The 16,214-nt window shown below is 40.2% G+C and overlaps 1 protein-coding gene across 3 annotated transcripts in view; it reads right to left on the bottom strand.

Annotated features, from left to right (window-relative positions):
- The window catches only part of ostm1 (osteoclastogenesis associated transmembrane protein 1), a 45,174-nt gene that overhangs the window by 21,009 nt on the left and 7,951 nt on the right, over positions 1–16,214 (bottom strand). For all 3 annotated transcript variants that reach the window (XR_006311233.1, XR_006311232.1, XM_043687080.1), the window contains exons 2-5: positions 14,180–14,294; positions 6,358–6,455; positions 2,606–2,731; positions 1,042–1,207 (exon numbers count right to left, since the gene is read on the bottom strand). Coding sequence is in view for 1 of the 3 variants with exons in the window: in XM_043687080.1 (XP_043543015.1) it covers positions 1,042–1,207; positions 2,606–2,731; positions 6,358–6,455; positions 14,180–14,294 (505 nt within the window). In the remaining 2 variants the exon portion in view is untranslated. The remainder of the gene's footprint in view (positions 1–1,041; positions 1,208–2,605; positions 2,732–6,357; positions 6,456–14,179; positions 14,295–16,214) is intronic.

Below are 16,214 nucleotides of genomic sequence, written 5' to 3' on the forward strand. Positions count from 1 at the left end.
AGACAACTTGTTAAATTATCTTTTGCATAATAAGTTCCTGATAAAGAAACTAAGTAGTTTAAGTTTCAGTGAATGGCCACATTATTCAAAATCGAAAGACCTAAAGGGCCAGATTTTATCTAGAATCAGACTAGTCCAGTACCATCATCAGCTGGGATCTAAACAATGGTTGGTCTGCATCAATTCGCAGAATTTTACACTGGTCATTTAGAATCTGATCTTTTTATTGGAATAGATTTCTGGCAACAATATATGATTGCCTGAATTTCTTTGAGGACTGCCAGCAATTTGCCTGCACCTCCAACATAAGATGCCATCTATTGATTGGACTTGGCATTTAAAATTGATCATTGTAATATAAAAAAAAAGGAGACAACAGTATCTATGGAGAGAGAAACAGGGTAAATATTTCAAGTGAAATGTCCTTTCAGCAGAACTGAGAAGTTATTAATTTATAAATAAAATGGCAAGAGAGGGAACGTTGAGAAAAATGTATAAGTAGGCAAAAGACAGGAGAGAATAAATGCCAACAGTGTTGATGGCACAAGGCCAAAAGGAAGTGGTGATTGGAGAATTAGAAGAAACAAAATAGTCTAGAGGTGGAGTGAACAGCAGACTGGTAATCAACTGCAACAATTTAACTTAATCACTCTGCCTCAAAAAGGTGCCTACCTACTCCACAGGGAACAATACTTCATTTACATTATAATTCTGTCATTGAAGCAAGGATCACCAAAGAAGATCTTGACCTCAGTCTTAGAAAACATAAGGAGTAAACCTTTCCAATAGCTTCTTTCCAGATTATCAGATGTTTTCTCTATTTGTGAAAGTGTATACAGATTGTGTTGGCTAATCCATATCTGACCACCTGTATAGGATAGGATATCACATTAAAAAAGAGGTGTTGTGTGAAATCAACTTGGTCAAATATTCTAGTCAAAGTTGAACATTTGGTAACATTTAGCATTTGCTGCCAACTATCAAAATGTTCACATCTATTGATCTAATTCTAAAAGCACAATTAGAACAGCAGGTACTCACGCTCCATAAGCTTCCATTTCTTCTGCTCAGAGTGAAGGAAGCTGCTGAGGTAGAAGATGACAGGTAGGAAAAGAAGAAATGTTGACACTGCAATGACTGGAATAGTATCACTGCAAGGGACAGTGCAGTTGTAGGTTTTGCTCCAGAGCTGCTGTGTCAAGTTCATCTAATGGCACCAAAAAGAACACAGGACAAACTATTAGGCCTCAAGTAAATTTTCATACAGCATTTTTTTTTTAAATTCAATTTAAATTAAGTCAAATGGTCCAAAAGATGTTCATTAGTTTGAATACTGGAAATTGGAGGATTGCCCAATGAGAGATGTATACAATGGTTCTGTACTCTGATGTTTAGAAGAATGAGTGATATCAGTGGAATACAAGAAAATCACAGAATCCCTACAACATAGATAGAGGACCTTCGGTCCATCAGGTCTGTACCGAATGTTGAGCATCATCCGACCCAGACCCTTCCTATCCCTGCAATCCCACATTTAACATGGCCAAGCCACCCAAGTTGCACATCTTTAGACCAGAGGAGAAAGCTGGAGACCGAGAGGATGCGCACACAGACATAGGGAGAACATGCAAATTCCACACACGCACCCAAGGATGGGATCGAACCTGGTTCCCCAAGGCTGGGAGGCAGCAGTGTTAACCACTATGTAATGTTAAAAGATTAAATTGTACTCTCTCTCCCTCTCTGGATAGGGGGCGACATTCACGCAGCAATGCTACATTGTCTTGGGGAATCATTAAGTCAGGAAATGGTTTGCATAACGATTCCCCAGGTTTAGGGCATTTATTTTGGAGCAGAGGATGATCCTCATCCTATCACTGTACCTGGGGTAATATGTGGTTATGGGGAACGGCTAAAGTATCTGTGAGCATTACCAACTGACCTGTATAAAGGGGATGTGTTTTCTTTGTTTGAGGCCTCTTTTGACTCTACTTTGCATGCCTGAAAGGAGGGTCAAAGGCAGTCATCTAGCTTGTACAAGCATTAATAAACTTTAACTGCTTGCAGAAGTTAGTGTGCGCAAATTGCATCTCTTGTGTGAAACCTTGGGAAAAGAACCTAAAAATGGTGCTGCCCCTAATGAAAAATGTTGGGAAGGTAGAGGACTCAGTTGCTGCTTCCTCTAGTTGAACAGCATGGAACTTAGGGGCGTAGGTTTTAAAGGCTTCAGCTATTATGGTCTTCACTCATGATGCATGAGTAATACAGCTGTTAAATTTGGTGTCATTCCACTCAGCTTTACTGAAATTTCTACAATGCATTGTGGCCTTGACCTTGCTCTTTAGGTTTATAATTTTCCCGTCGCTTAAACAGTCTACTGCCTTTTTAAAAGTCCTATATACAAGCCCTGGAGATTTGCTTATTTTAAACATGCAGCAGGTGCTGCTATCAGTTCAGCTAGTTCAACTTACTGAAAAAGCAGCTCTAAAGCAAGAACCAAATAAATTCTGCTCTTTGCATAAAAATAAGTTTAGAATTAGATTGCTAAAACGAGCTACCAGCACTGCACAGGGGATGGATGTTGGATAGTTGTCAATGTACTTACTGCATCAATGATGTCAATACACAAGCTCTGCTTATCCACCAAGCTATAGTACCATTCAGTTAAATTGTTGTAAAAAACTTTACACTTCACGCAAACATCAGAATTGTTCCTGAGAGCTGTGCGTTTCTACAAAACAAAAGTAAAAACTATAATTTCACATTGTCGAACAAGGTAGTCCACCAAGTCATCTCACACACAAGAAAACATAATTACATGCGACACATCACAAGGTAGATGGTAGTAAAACATCACAACAAGGTGCTTTCGGCTCACAAGAACATAAGCCGATATGTAAACATGAGGAAACAGATCAAAGCAGCTCGCTATTTATAAACATGCTTTTAAACCATAAAAAAAAGGTGCCTCATCCAGAACATTCCGCTATGATGGTAAGGAATTGTGATGTGGTGGGAATCAGGTCTTAACTATGACTTGGCTACCTGAAAACGGTCACAAAACATTATGTGCATTTTCTAATCAACCTATCCAGAGATATTATTATACACCTCTGCAGCAGATGGAATCTGAACCTGGGCCTCCTGTCTCAAAGGCAGGGACACAACCACCGCACCACAAGAACTTTGTGATACAGTATGTGCTTAAATATATGATTGGGTGTGCAGAATGTTGAAGCCTGTATCAGGTACAGAATGGAGGTAAAATTAGTACTTCTGCTGAAACTCATCTAGATGACATCTCAAATGCCAAAATACTCGAGGTAATTGGTATTCTGTTAACCACTTGATCAAAATAGCGGGATAACAATTTGTCTGAAAGACTGGATGCCTGTGACCAGTGGAGTGCCACAAGGATCGATGCTGGGTCCAATACTTTTCATCGCTTACATAAAATGATTTGGATGCAAACATAAGAGGTATAGTTAGTAAGTTTGCAGATGACACCAAAATTGGAGGTCATAGGGTAACAGATGTACAGCATGGAAACAGACCCTTCGGTCCAACCTGTCCATGCCGACCAGATATCCCAACCAATCTAGTCCCACCTGCCAGCACCTGGCCCATATCCCTCCAAACCCTTCCTATTCATATACCCATCCAAATGCCTTTTAAAATGTTGCAATTGTACCAGTCTCCACCACTTCCTCCGGCAGTTCATTCCATACACTTACCACCTTGTGTGAAAACGTTGCCCCTTAAGTCTCATATCTTTCCCCCCTCACCCTAAACCTATGCCCTCTAGTGCTGGACTCCCCCACTCCAGTGAAAAGACTTTGTCCGTTTATCCTATCCATGCCCCTCAATTTTGTAAACCTCTATAAAGGTCACCCCTCAGCCTGTGACGCTCCAGGGAAAACAGCCCCAGCCTATTCAGCCTCTCCCTATAGCTCAGATCTTCCAACCCTGGCAACATCCTTGTAAATCTTTTCTGAACCCTTTCAAGTTTCACAACATCTTTCCAATAGGAAGGAGACCAGAATTGCACGCAATATTCCAACAGTGGCCTAACCAATATCCTGTGCAGCCGCAACATGACCTCCCAACTCCTGTACTCAATACTCTGACTAATAAAAGGAAAGCATACCAAACACCTTCACTATCCTATCTACCTGCGACTCCACTATCAAGGATCTATGAACCTGCACTCAAGGTCTTTTTTTTTCTGCAACACTTCCTAGGACCTTACCATTAAGTGTATAAGTCCTGTTAAGATTTGCTTTCCCAAAATGTAGCACCTCACATTTATCTGAATTAAACTCCATCTGCCACTTCTCAGCCCATTGGCCTATCTGATCAAGATCCCGTTGTAAATCAGAGGTAATCTTCTTCGCTGTCCACTACACCTCCAATTTTGGTATTGTCTGCAAACTTACTAACTATACATCTTATGCTCGCACCCAAATCATTTAGATAAAATGACAAAACGTAGAGCACCCAGCACCGATCCTTGTGGCACTCTACTGGTCACAGGCCTCCAGTCTGAAAAACAACCCTCCACCCACCACCCTCTGTCTTCTACCTTTGAGCCAGTTCTGTATCCAAATGGCTCGTTCCCCCTGTATTCCGTGAGATCTAACCTTGCTAACCAGCTCCCATTGGGAACCTTGTCGAATGTCTATATAGATCACGTCTAGCTGTGCCCTCATCAATCCTCTTTGTTACTTCAAAAAAAAACTCAAATCAAGTTTGTAGTGAACAACAAAAAAGGTTACCTCAGATTACAACGGGATCTTGATCAGATGGGCCAATTGGCTGAGGAGTGGCAGAGTTTAATTTAGATAAATGAGAGGTGCTGCATTTTGGAAAAGCACATCACAGCATGACTTATACGCTTAATGGTAATGTTCTAGAGAATGTTGCTGAACAGAGATCTTGGTTCATAGCTCCTTGAAAGTAGAATTGCAGATAGATAGGATAGTGAAGGTGGCATTTTGTATGCTTTCCTTTATTGGTCAGAGTATTGAGTACAGGAGTTGGGAGGTCATATTGCAGCTGTACAGGACATTGGTTAGGCCACTATTGGACTACTGCGTGCAATTCTGGTCTCCTTCCTATCGGAAAGATAGTGAAACTTGAAAGGGTTCAGAAAAGATTTACAAGGATGTTGCCAGGGTTGGAGGATTTGAGCTTAAAGGAGAGGCTGAACAGGCTGGGGCTGTTTTCCCTGGAGCATCGGAGTGACCTTATAGAAGGTTTATAAAATCATGAGGGGCACGAATAGGGTAATTAGACAAAGTCTCTTCCCTGGGGTGGGGGAGTCCAGAACTAGAGGGCAGAGATTTAGGGTGAGGGGGAAACATTTAAAAGGGACCTAAGGGGCAACTATTTCACGCAGAAGGTGGTACATATATGGAATGAGCTGCCAGAGGAAGTGGTGGAGGTTAGTACAATTGCAACATTTAAAAGGCATCTGGATGGGTATATGAAAAGGAAGGGTTTGGAGGGATATGGGCCAGGTGCTGGCAGGTGGGACTAGATTGATTGGGATATCTGGTCAGCATGGGCGAGTTGGACCGAAGGGTCTATTTCCATGCTATATATCTCTATGACTCTATTTCAGTTCGGGCTCTGTGGAGGCAAACTTTCACGCTGCTGCTCGCAGACATCCATTTTAAATCTAACCACCAACAAAATACCATCTTTTAAAAAAAACCACACAATACTTTATCCCTTCTAGCATTTTACAAACACCAAATTCTAACTTTCTGCCTCCCATTCTACAACTACTCTACCCAACTTCACAACAATACTCTCAAATATGAAAATAGTCCTTAGAATAAATGCTTAGAACTTTGTCTGGTTTTATTTTGTGAAATAGGAAAACAGTAAGACTTCATTGCAATTTTGTCTTTGACCCCCATTTGCATGTTTGTGTTCACTCCCACTTTTTCACAGCATTATACTTTCCTCCTGGGTTAGCCTGCTAGAAACTTGAGAGATAATGTTTCACTCTCAGCAATAAAAACAAAACATAACTCTGACCAACATTTAACAGAGTGGCCTCACAAAACCTCTTAAAATGCAGAAACAGCAGTAGGAATGGGGCAGAAGTATAGAAATGTAGTAAAAGAACAGGCTGAGAATCGGCCTGGATGTGCAATGTGCACTTACTAGTTGTTAAATTTTGGTTCAAGTACAGTTAAGCTGTTAAGAGGCAAGTTCTGTTGAGCCCCAAATATACTAATGATTTTTATTTAGAAAGCTTGGAAATTTATTGCTGAGCAAGAGATTGTTGATCTAATCTGTTCATTTAAAAGCTCTATTAATACAAGCAGAGTTTAATAAGCACGTTACCAATGAGTAATGGTCAAAACAACTCAAAGAATCATTCAGCATCTTCCTAAAGGTTAAAGTGTCCATTGATGGTGCTGTTTTGTTTTCATTTAAGCACGCTGTTGAAGAGAAAAAGACAACAACAGGTTAATAAATACAAAATGCAACTGAACTTTGCCATTACTAGAATACAATTGCATAAAATAGCTCATACATTTACCAGTTACAGGACATGCAAACAAAAAACACGAACAGCTACATAAAATCTGCAAAATAATCCCAAACATGTAAACTAATCTCAAACAAAATCTTTCAATTTTGTGAACACTCTGACCACCTTCCCATGACAGTTTAGTGCCATGAAAAGTAAAAAGAATTAAAATTAGTGTATGCAAATAGATCATTTCCCACGTTCATTCACAGAATGTGGACTGCACTGGCATGATTTATTGTCCTTGTGAAAGTGATGTGCCACTTTTGAGAGCCACTACAGTTCGATAAAGTGGAAGGCCCAGGATTTTGACTAAGGAATGAAAAAGGAATAGCAACATATTTCCAAGTCAGTTTAGGTGTGTGTGTGTTCAGGAGGGAGACTTACACAAGTCATGTTCCTGCTGCCCTTGTTATTTAGGTGATAAAAGTCACGGGTTTGAAAAGTCCCACTGAAGAAGCTTTGAAGTGCACTTTGTAGTTGAAGCAACAACACAAAGTGCACTGGTGATAAAGGAAGTAGCAGGCTATGCTCATCAAAGGGCATGTCAAAATAGGCTACTTTATCCTGGATGGTGTCAAAAGCCAATTATTGGAGCTGCCCTCATTTAAACAAACAGTCAGGCGACTGACTGTGTGGAGTTTGCACGTTCTCCCCGTGTCTGCGTGGGTTTCCTCCGGGTGCTCTGGTTTCCTCTCACAGTCCAAAGATGTGCAGGTCAGGTGAATTGGCCATGCTAAATTGCCCATAGTGTTAGGTAAGGGGTAAATGTAGAAGTATGGGTGGGTTGCGCTTCGGCGGGGCGGTGTGGACTTGTTGGGCCGAAGGGCCTGTTTCCACACTAAGTAATCTAATCTAATCTAATCCTTAATCTAATCTAATCTTGTCCTTAACAAATGTCTTGTGAATGGGAAAGTTAGGAGGAGAGTCATCGGCAACAGAATATCCAATTTCTAACTGATTCCTGTAGCCACAGCATTTATGGGTGAAGCCAGTGAAATTATTGGTCAATAGTGACAACCAAGATGTTGGTGGCAGGAGTTTCTTCACTAGTAATGTCATTAAATGTTAATGAGTGTCAAGATTTCCTTGGAGATCGTTATTAACCAGCATTTGCTTGGCATGAATAATCTTTGCCACATGTCCTGCCTCAATATTACCCAAGTCTTGCTGCAGAATCGTAATCTGAAGATCACAAGACATTGGAACAGATATAGGCCAGAGTCTATACCAGTGAGATCATGCGCGATCAGATAATCCTCGACTCCACTTTCCTGCCCTTTGCCCATAATCCTGATTCCTTGACTGATTAAAAACAAAAAAGTCAATCTCAGCCTTAACAATACTTAATGATCCAGCTCCACATTCATTAAGAAACCCGCACAATGAACCCCAGCAGAAAATAAAATTCCTCCTCATCTAAGCAACCTCTTATATTGGCTCTCTCACGGGGAAAATAATCCTTCTGTATCTACCATATCAAGTCCACTAAGAATCTTGTATGTTTCAATAAAGATAATCACTCATTCATTCTTCTATATTACACTGAATACAGACACAATCTATTCAACCTCTCTTCACAAGATAGGGGAGAAAGTGAGGACTGCAGATGCTGGAGATCAGAGAGTCAAAAACTGTGGCACAAGAAAAGTACAGCAGATCAGGCAGCATCTGAGAAGCAGGGAAAAAAAATTGACATTTTGGGCATAAGCCCTTCATCGGGATGAAGGGCTCATGCCTGAAGTGTCGATTCTCCTGCTCCTCAGATGCTGCCTGACCGGCTGTGCTTTTCCTGTACCATAGTTTTCACCTCCAAACCTGGTACCAACCTAGTGAAACTCCTCTGCATTGCTTCCAATGCCAGCATAGCTCTCCTTGGATAAGGGACACCAAACTGTTCGCAGTATTCCAGCTGTAAACTGACTCGTGGCTCACAGTTTTATCAAATCCTCACATTTTATATTTCATTCCTTTTGAAATTAAAGGCCAACATTCCATTTGCCTTCTCCATTACCCAGTGAATTTGGATGCTAGCTTTTTGCAACTCATGGAAGACTCCAAATCCCTCTGCTCTGTAGCTTTATGGAATCTTTCTCCATTTAAACATTGAGCTCCTCTATCCTTCCTGCCAAAGTGCATGACCTCACTACTTTATTCCATCTGCCAAGTTTTTACAAATTCACTCGACCTGTGTATATTCTTCTGCAGATTGTGTCATCCTCTCTACTTGCCTTCCTACCTATTTTCATGTCAGTCACAAACTGGACTATAGTGCACTCACTTCCTTCAAAAGGAGTTTCAAAAGGGATTGAACACTTATCATCCAACAAGAATTCCCACTTCAGCTTGTGGTGGAGGGAAGATCTGTGGTGAAGTAACTCAAGATGGTTGAGCCAAGAACACTACTTTGAGGAATTCTTGCCACGGCATCCTGCAGCAACAGCCACAATCACCTTTCTTTTTGCTGGTTACAACTTCAGTCACTGGAGTGTCTTGCCAGATTTCTATTGATTTCAATTTTATAAAGCTTCCTTGAGAGCACATTTGGTGAAACTCTGTCCTGATGTCAAGGGCAATCACACCCACCTCACCACTGGAGTTCAACTTTGCTCTATTTTTGGACTAAGGCTTTAATGTGATCTGCAAAATGCAAGTTGAGCAGGTTACGCTATGCAACTGCCACTCAATAGTACTGCAGATGATTATTTTAATCAATTTAGTAACAGGTTGTAGACTGTTACGTTGATAATTGATTGGATCAAATTTGTCCTGTTTCTCATGACAAGGCTTTTCTTTTTAAAAAAAAGTCTTTTCATTAGGTAGACTCCAGATCATGGCTGTACTGGAACAATTTGACCAGGTAGGACTAGCTCTGGATCACAGCTCTATAATTCTTTGTTTTAGACTGCATTTATTGTGAATACCATCACTCAGGGCACAGCTTGCAGAGCTACATAACTAGAAAGCAATGAAACAGCAGTTGCTGGGAGACATTATATTTTTAATTTAATATTATTTGTTGGAGTTAACTGTTTACACTACTTTTAATTCATGCACGGGATGTGGATGCACTGGTGGGCAAGCATTTATTGTCCATTCCTAGTTGAGCCCAGAGAAGGTGGTGGCAAGCTGTCTTCTTGAAATGCTGCAATCAATACTGTTAGGAAATGGGTTCAAGATTTTGTCAAAATGACACAGATCCAAGTCAGCATGGTGAGTAGCTTGGACAGGATGGTGTTTGAAATTGTCACTTCCAGTACCTCAGTAGATTCCAGGTGGCCCATCCAGTTTCATTCCCTTTTTGAGACCATCTAGCAATTGTTACAACTGAATGGCTTGGTCGTCCTTTTTTTTTCAAAAAAAGGAAAGCCAAGAATCAAAGTTAATGACATTGCTATGGGTCTGGAGTCACACGTGGGCCATACTAGGTAAGGATAGTAGTTCCTTTCCCAAAAGGACATTAGTGAACCAGGTGGGTTTTTCCAACAACTGACAATGGTTTCATGGCCATCATTAGACTCTAATTACAGATTTTCTTGAAGTGAATTCAAATCTGCCTTGGAAGGATTCCAACCAAGGTCCCAGAACACTCACTGGACTAAGTTTCCCTGGGTCTCTCAATACCATCATTATGCTATTGCCTCCCCACCCCCATAAGCCACCTGGCCCTTTTACACGATCAAAAACTCACTACTGATCTGACAAACAAGCAACTGTCCACTACCAAATACTTACACTGCACAAGATCTAAACATTGCTGGGTAATGAGCCTGCATTTTGCCTGCTTGCAATTCAATCCTGGTGAACGATAACCAGGCAGGAAAGCAGTGTAGAGCTACTTGGTAGGGAAGCTCACCCTATCCCTTCAAGACCTCCTCCTGCATCAGTCACAGTGGATGCCATTTGTGCACACAAAAATACAGAATCTCATGTCGCTGTGCACATAATGTGGTGACATTCACAATGCACCCAGTCTCTACCTGCAGGCAGGTGCACCAGCTGATATCTCAGGCTGCTTCTTTGAATGCATGGACACCCATTTCAGCATTTGGTGTAATCACTCGGTTTGTTTAATAGAGAAACTTCAAACATTAGTTAGTGGACCATAGCAGCTCAAGAAGGCGACTCCCCACCTTCAAAGTGAAACTATGGGCAAGCAATAAATGCAGGTGAGCCAGCGATGCCCACATCCCACAAGTGTATAAAAAACACGGAGGGAATAAAATTCACTGAAAAACTGGCTTCTGAGTTAAAAGCAGCCATTTTTGCCTAAAGATAGCAGGAAATTATTCTGTCTGTTATGGCACTAACATCTGGGCTATGCATTTTTGGAGTAAGGGGTTATTTGTGGAGCATCTTCCTCCATTTAGCTGTTTAATTAGCCACCATCAGTTGAAATCTGAATGTGTTGATTATGGATCTGTTTTGCAGTGTCTACAGCATACTGCTTCTGCATTTAGCACCCAGACAGTGCCCCTAAAATGCTCTTTTACATTCTTAATTGTACCAGAAGGGGTCCTTTGGCTTCTTAGTAATGGTAGTGCAAGGCATATTCTGAGCCATGACATCAGAAACTGTAGTGGAATACAGTCAACTGACGGTCCAAAGAACCTCACAAAACACCCATTTTGAGCTACTAGCTTTGGGGAAAATCAGAACAATATGACAGATGGTTCAGTGCAAATACAAGATACTGTTTCAACAGAAACTCTGCAGTGGCACTCATTCAAGTCAAATCTTCTTCTGCTCTTTCCCCACCACCCTCCCCCATTCACCCAAAAGAAACTGAGTTGGTTCTCTCAGTTACGGCTGCATTGCCAGTCTGACAGCTACATCCTGAGGCTTGACCAATTTGGTCAGGAGTGCTGCTATGTCACTTTTGTTGATGGACATGGAAAAAGCAGGGAATAGCAAGCACGCTAAAAGTACTCTGGAGATTTTCAAAGTAACGATCAACATGATACAATATTTAAAGGGAGAAAAGTTCATGGTAAGTCAAGAGAAAATCTCTTTCCCCTATTTGACAGGAAAGGAGGTCTGGAGTCAGTGTACCATAGCCACTCCTTCGTAACTGCAAGTCACAACTTAAGGCCAGAAACTAGTCAGACAGGACATACTTAGTGATGTCGATGGGAAGAGGCAGAGATGTTGACTGAAACATGTACACCTATATCAGGCTGATGCTTCAGTAGTTTTGTGGGACAGCTCTCTCAACTTTAGCACAAGTTTCCAGATATTATTAAGGAGGTGCTTGCGTGTCAAAAGGCCTAGATGTGAATTTACCAGTTTACTGCCTATAATTAATACTGGGTCATTCATTTGGTTTTTTTAATCATTTATTTTTGGGTAGCAGTTTGATGTAACGGAGTTGTATCAATCTCAGAGGTGTTAACTTAATCACATTGCCAGAAGTTGAGCAAAAGAAAGACTTCCCTCATTCAAATATGAGCAAACCAAATAGAATTTTATGACAATCTGGCAAGCTACCAGTAACTGCTAACTTTTTATTCCAGTTTTATTTATAACTTTTTAATTGATTTAATTAAATGAATTCAAATTCCCTAGCTGCTCTAAATCATTAATCCAAATCTTTGGTATACTGCTTGAAGGACACACCCACTATACTACTGAACCTCTCAGGATATTAAAACTAGTGCAGTTTAAAGAAAAATACTTCAGCAATTGTTGCGGGTAGTGAAACACCGTCTAGCATCTACAGGCTCTTACTGCCTTTTCCTACAACACGTGACAGCACTCTCCTGGTCTAAACTATTTCAAGAGCTCACTGTTGTATTCATCAGAAAGAAATTCAATGATACTCTAAAAATTAGCAACCCTGTACTCACTGGGTATAATTCAATTGTATTCCAAGGCTACATGTCGATGTACTTAATGCTCCTTATTGTTTGATCGAAGAGACATGATTCAACATACATAGAAAGATTTTCATTCTAAGTGTACCTACCTCCTATCCCAGAGCAGTATAAGTTTTTAATGCTTAATGTATCTTTGACTACTCCATCCTTCCCAACCAAAATCTAGAATCGTTCAATTGTTCATAGAACTTTTTTTAAAAAAAAAGATTCTGAAGAATTCAAGTAATCTAATTTAGCATTGATTTCCAAAGTACAGATGACGAGATAAAGCTGGGACATAATTAAGTTTTCATTTTGAATGATGACTCAGTAGGCCCATTCCCTGGCCTCGCTGGTTACAAAGACTTCTTACAGACTGGGAGGCGGCCCATCAAGTCCACACTGACTCACCAAAGAGCATCCCACCCAACCCTCTCACCCCACATTTCCCATGGGTGACCCACTAGCCTGCACATCACTGGACACTATGGGAAATTTTGCTTGGTCAATCCACCTAACTTGCACATCTTTGGACTGTGGGAGGAAACCAGAGCACCCAGAGGAAACACATGAAGACACAGGGAAAATGTGAGAATGTGCAAACTCCACATACAGTCACCCAACAGTGGATAGTGAACTCGGACCTAGAAAAAAAGCACAATATAGACAGCTTTAGAATAGCCAACAATGGGGCATATGCCTGAAAGAAAAGGTAGTAAATTGGTAATGTTACCAATTTTCTACAACTCCGAACATAAAAGTTTACTCAAAAGCTGTATTCTGCTCATCCAGGTATTTTTTCCCCCCCAATCAAAATTTAAATTAACACACCCAAGCTGTGCCTCATCTACAAAATACCTAAGTTCATCTTTCATAAGGAGAGAACACATGTTAAAAAGCACATGAAACCATTATACTAGATAAGAGCTTTTTAATATGGCATCCGAGTCACACTATCCTTAAAGTGGATACTGGCAAAGAGGATTCATGGAACTTAAATCAGTGAGGTCCATTGTGGACGTAATTGGTGACAATAAAAATCAACTCAATCTTAACAAAACCACATAACAGAAATTGCTGCCCAAATCTCACGCCTGCCACACAGGAAATGCCAACAGATCTCAATACAAAATAGTGATAATGGTTCAGAGGTTGAGATGTCCCCAGATCCAAAAACACACCAAAACACCATTCACTACCACCTCCAAATATTGCAAATATCATATTAAGTACAATAATTAGTCCATTTTCCACAAAGAGATTTTTTGCAAATAATTATGGTCAGAATCAGACTGGAGTACAAGCCAAACCAGCCTATAAAATTTTGCATAAATAGTGAGTAGATGAAAAACATTTAATGGAATTATCAGAAGGACAGCCTCTAATTTTAAAAGCAGCCATTTTCCTCTACTGTAATTTGTCTGACAAAAGTGTAATTATCAACATGGACAAGATTCATTTCAAATAAAAGCAGCATGATAGGCATTTCCGGCTCCCATTTAAGCCTTACTTTAAAAGAATGGGAGCAGCTTGAAGTAAGTGGTCAAATTGTGGACATCCAGCAAATACATGGGTGCGTAGCCAAAGTGAACAAAACTCAAAACAAACTTCTCAACCCATGACTCTCACAGGACATGCTGCTGCTGTATACATCAGGAAATGAAAACGTACCCTTTGTAAAAAGGCATAGCTGGAGTAGCTATAAAACGGTATATCAATGTAAATAATTTCAAAATAAACCAAATCTTAGAAAGCTTATCAAAGTGAGCAAACATACCATCACACATGGAGTCAGTCCAAATTTTTTGCAGATAGTTATTCATGTTCAAGATTAGCTGCAAACGGTCGGATCTCAAGAGCTGTTTTGAACAGCTTACATTCCCTGAATTTTTCTATAAGAAAGCAGGGCAAAGATTGGAAAATTAAAAATAGTTACAGCAATAGAATAGACGCAAATGAGTTGAATACAAGGGAAAGTTTAATAAATGGTTACTAAACCCAAGTGAAGTATCATTTCTTTTATTGTTAGCAGACAGGAATATCAAAAACTCAAGCAAATCTAGTTGTGTAGAAATGCAAATAGCGATGCCCAAACAGAAAATCCAAAAACACCAGCAGACAAGGCTTGCCTATAATGCTGACACTGCAAACATGCTTACTGTTACTGAAGTACATGTAATTCTGAAAGTGGCTTTCTTACTAACTTCATACAGCCACAGGATAGTGGTTGCCAAAAATGTATCTCCTAACCAATTTCAGAGTACTGTGCAAGACATGAAAACTTCACGTCCTGTCCTTGTGAAATGGGACACTTGCTTTCTAGAACAGACTAAATTTTCTAAGCAAAGGCAAAAATAGTGCAGATGCTGGAAATGGTCAGCAGGCCAGCCAACATCATAGAAGAACAAAGTTAATATTTCAGGTCAATGATTTTTTTGTCAAAACTACCCAAGAACCTGTAAAATTCACCCAAAGTACAGACAGCTTGACAGAACCAAAAAGTTGTTTGCACCATTGTTAAGATGGGAGGCAGTGTTTTAAAAGTGACATTTTAAATCTCAGCAATATAGTGTTGCATTTGCAAAGTACCTATAGCATAGCGAATTTGTTCTAAGGCAATGCCGAAATCAGGATTGATGTTGATAGCAACTTTATGGAGAAAAAGAGAATGACACTAAAAATGAAATTTAGTGGACAGGAATTTTAAGTGATGAAGAAAAGCTATATCCTGCCCCTGATACCAAGGAAGCATTTAATCAAATACAACATGAAAAAAGAAACTCAAGAACTATGTGACTGGGATTGGAGTGAGAAACAAAGTCAGTAAATGAATGAGAGAAAGATCTTTGTATTTATCAAAAACAATTATCTAATGTCCCAGTTCAACCAACAAGCCCCTCAGATACAGCCTTCGCCATTCAAGAATCTTTACTGCTTCATCAATAACCATCCCTTCATCATAAAAGATCAAGAGTGAGATAGGAATTGCCAATGTATTGTTATATTAATGATATCTTCTAAAATCATCATTGCAAATTAGTGAACGTTTGTTTAAACCATACACATTGTTCTAAAGACTTCATGTGTTTAAAAAAAAAGCACATAAAAATCAGGCCCGAAATTAGTGTTAACTGTAGCTCAATGGCAGGAAAGTCACTTCTGGCTCAGGTTTGAGATTTAATCCCACTCCAGGAATGAGCACGACTTATGCTGGCACCTTACAGTGCTAAAGGATTGCAGCATTGTTAGACATTGCTTCTTTGTCTTAATTCATGTGACAACTCTCAGGTGCCAGTGTCCCTTTAAGCACGGAGTTTACTCTGAATTCTATCACCATTCCTTCACTGTTACATGGTCAAAGTCTTGGACCTCTATTCCTAACAGCAACCCCATGGACTGCATAAGTTCAAGAGGACTGCTCAGCACAACCTTCTCGAAAGAACAAACAATAAATGCCAGTCTAACCAGAGATGCCCACACACTGAAGAAATATTAGCGAGTTTTGAGAAGATTTGTTGCTCAGGTTGAGGTTCTGGATGTAGGTTTGCTCACTGAGCTTTTTAGATGTTTCATCACCCTACTAGGTAACATCTACAGTTCAGAATCTGGTTTCCAGCATCTGCAGTCATTGTTTTTACCTAGTTGATTTTAACCCTATTACAAATCCTCTTACAAGGATGCCTGCCTTGAAGAAAAGTTTTCCTCCTCTCTCTACAAGAATCTCAGGGAGTCCCTCTCCCACTGCAACTCTCAGGTCATTTCCTCTGCCCTGAAGCTCTTCAACCATGTCCTGAAACAAAATTGCATCTTCC

Source organism: Chiloscyllium plagiosum, chromosome 3 (genome assembly GCF_004010195.1).
Source record: "Chiloscyllium plagiosum isolate BGI_BamShark_2017 chromosome 3, ASM401019v2, whole genome shotgun sequence".
In the NCBI taxonomy this organism is placed as follows: Eukaryota; Metazoa; Chordata; class Chondrichthyes; order Orectolobiformes; family Hemiscylliidae; genus Chiloscyllium; species Chiloscyllium plagiosum.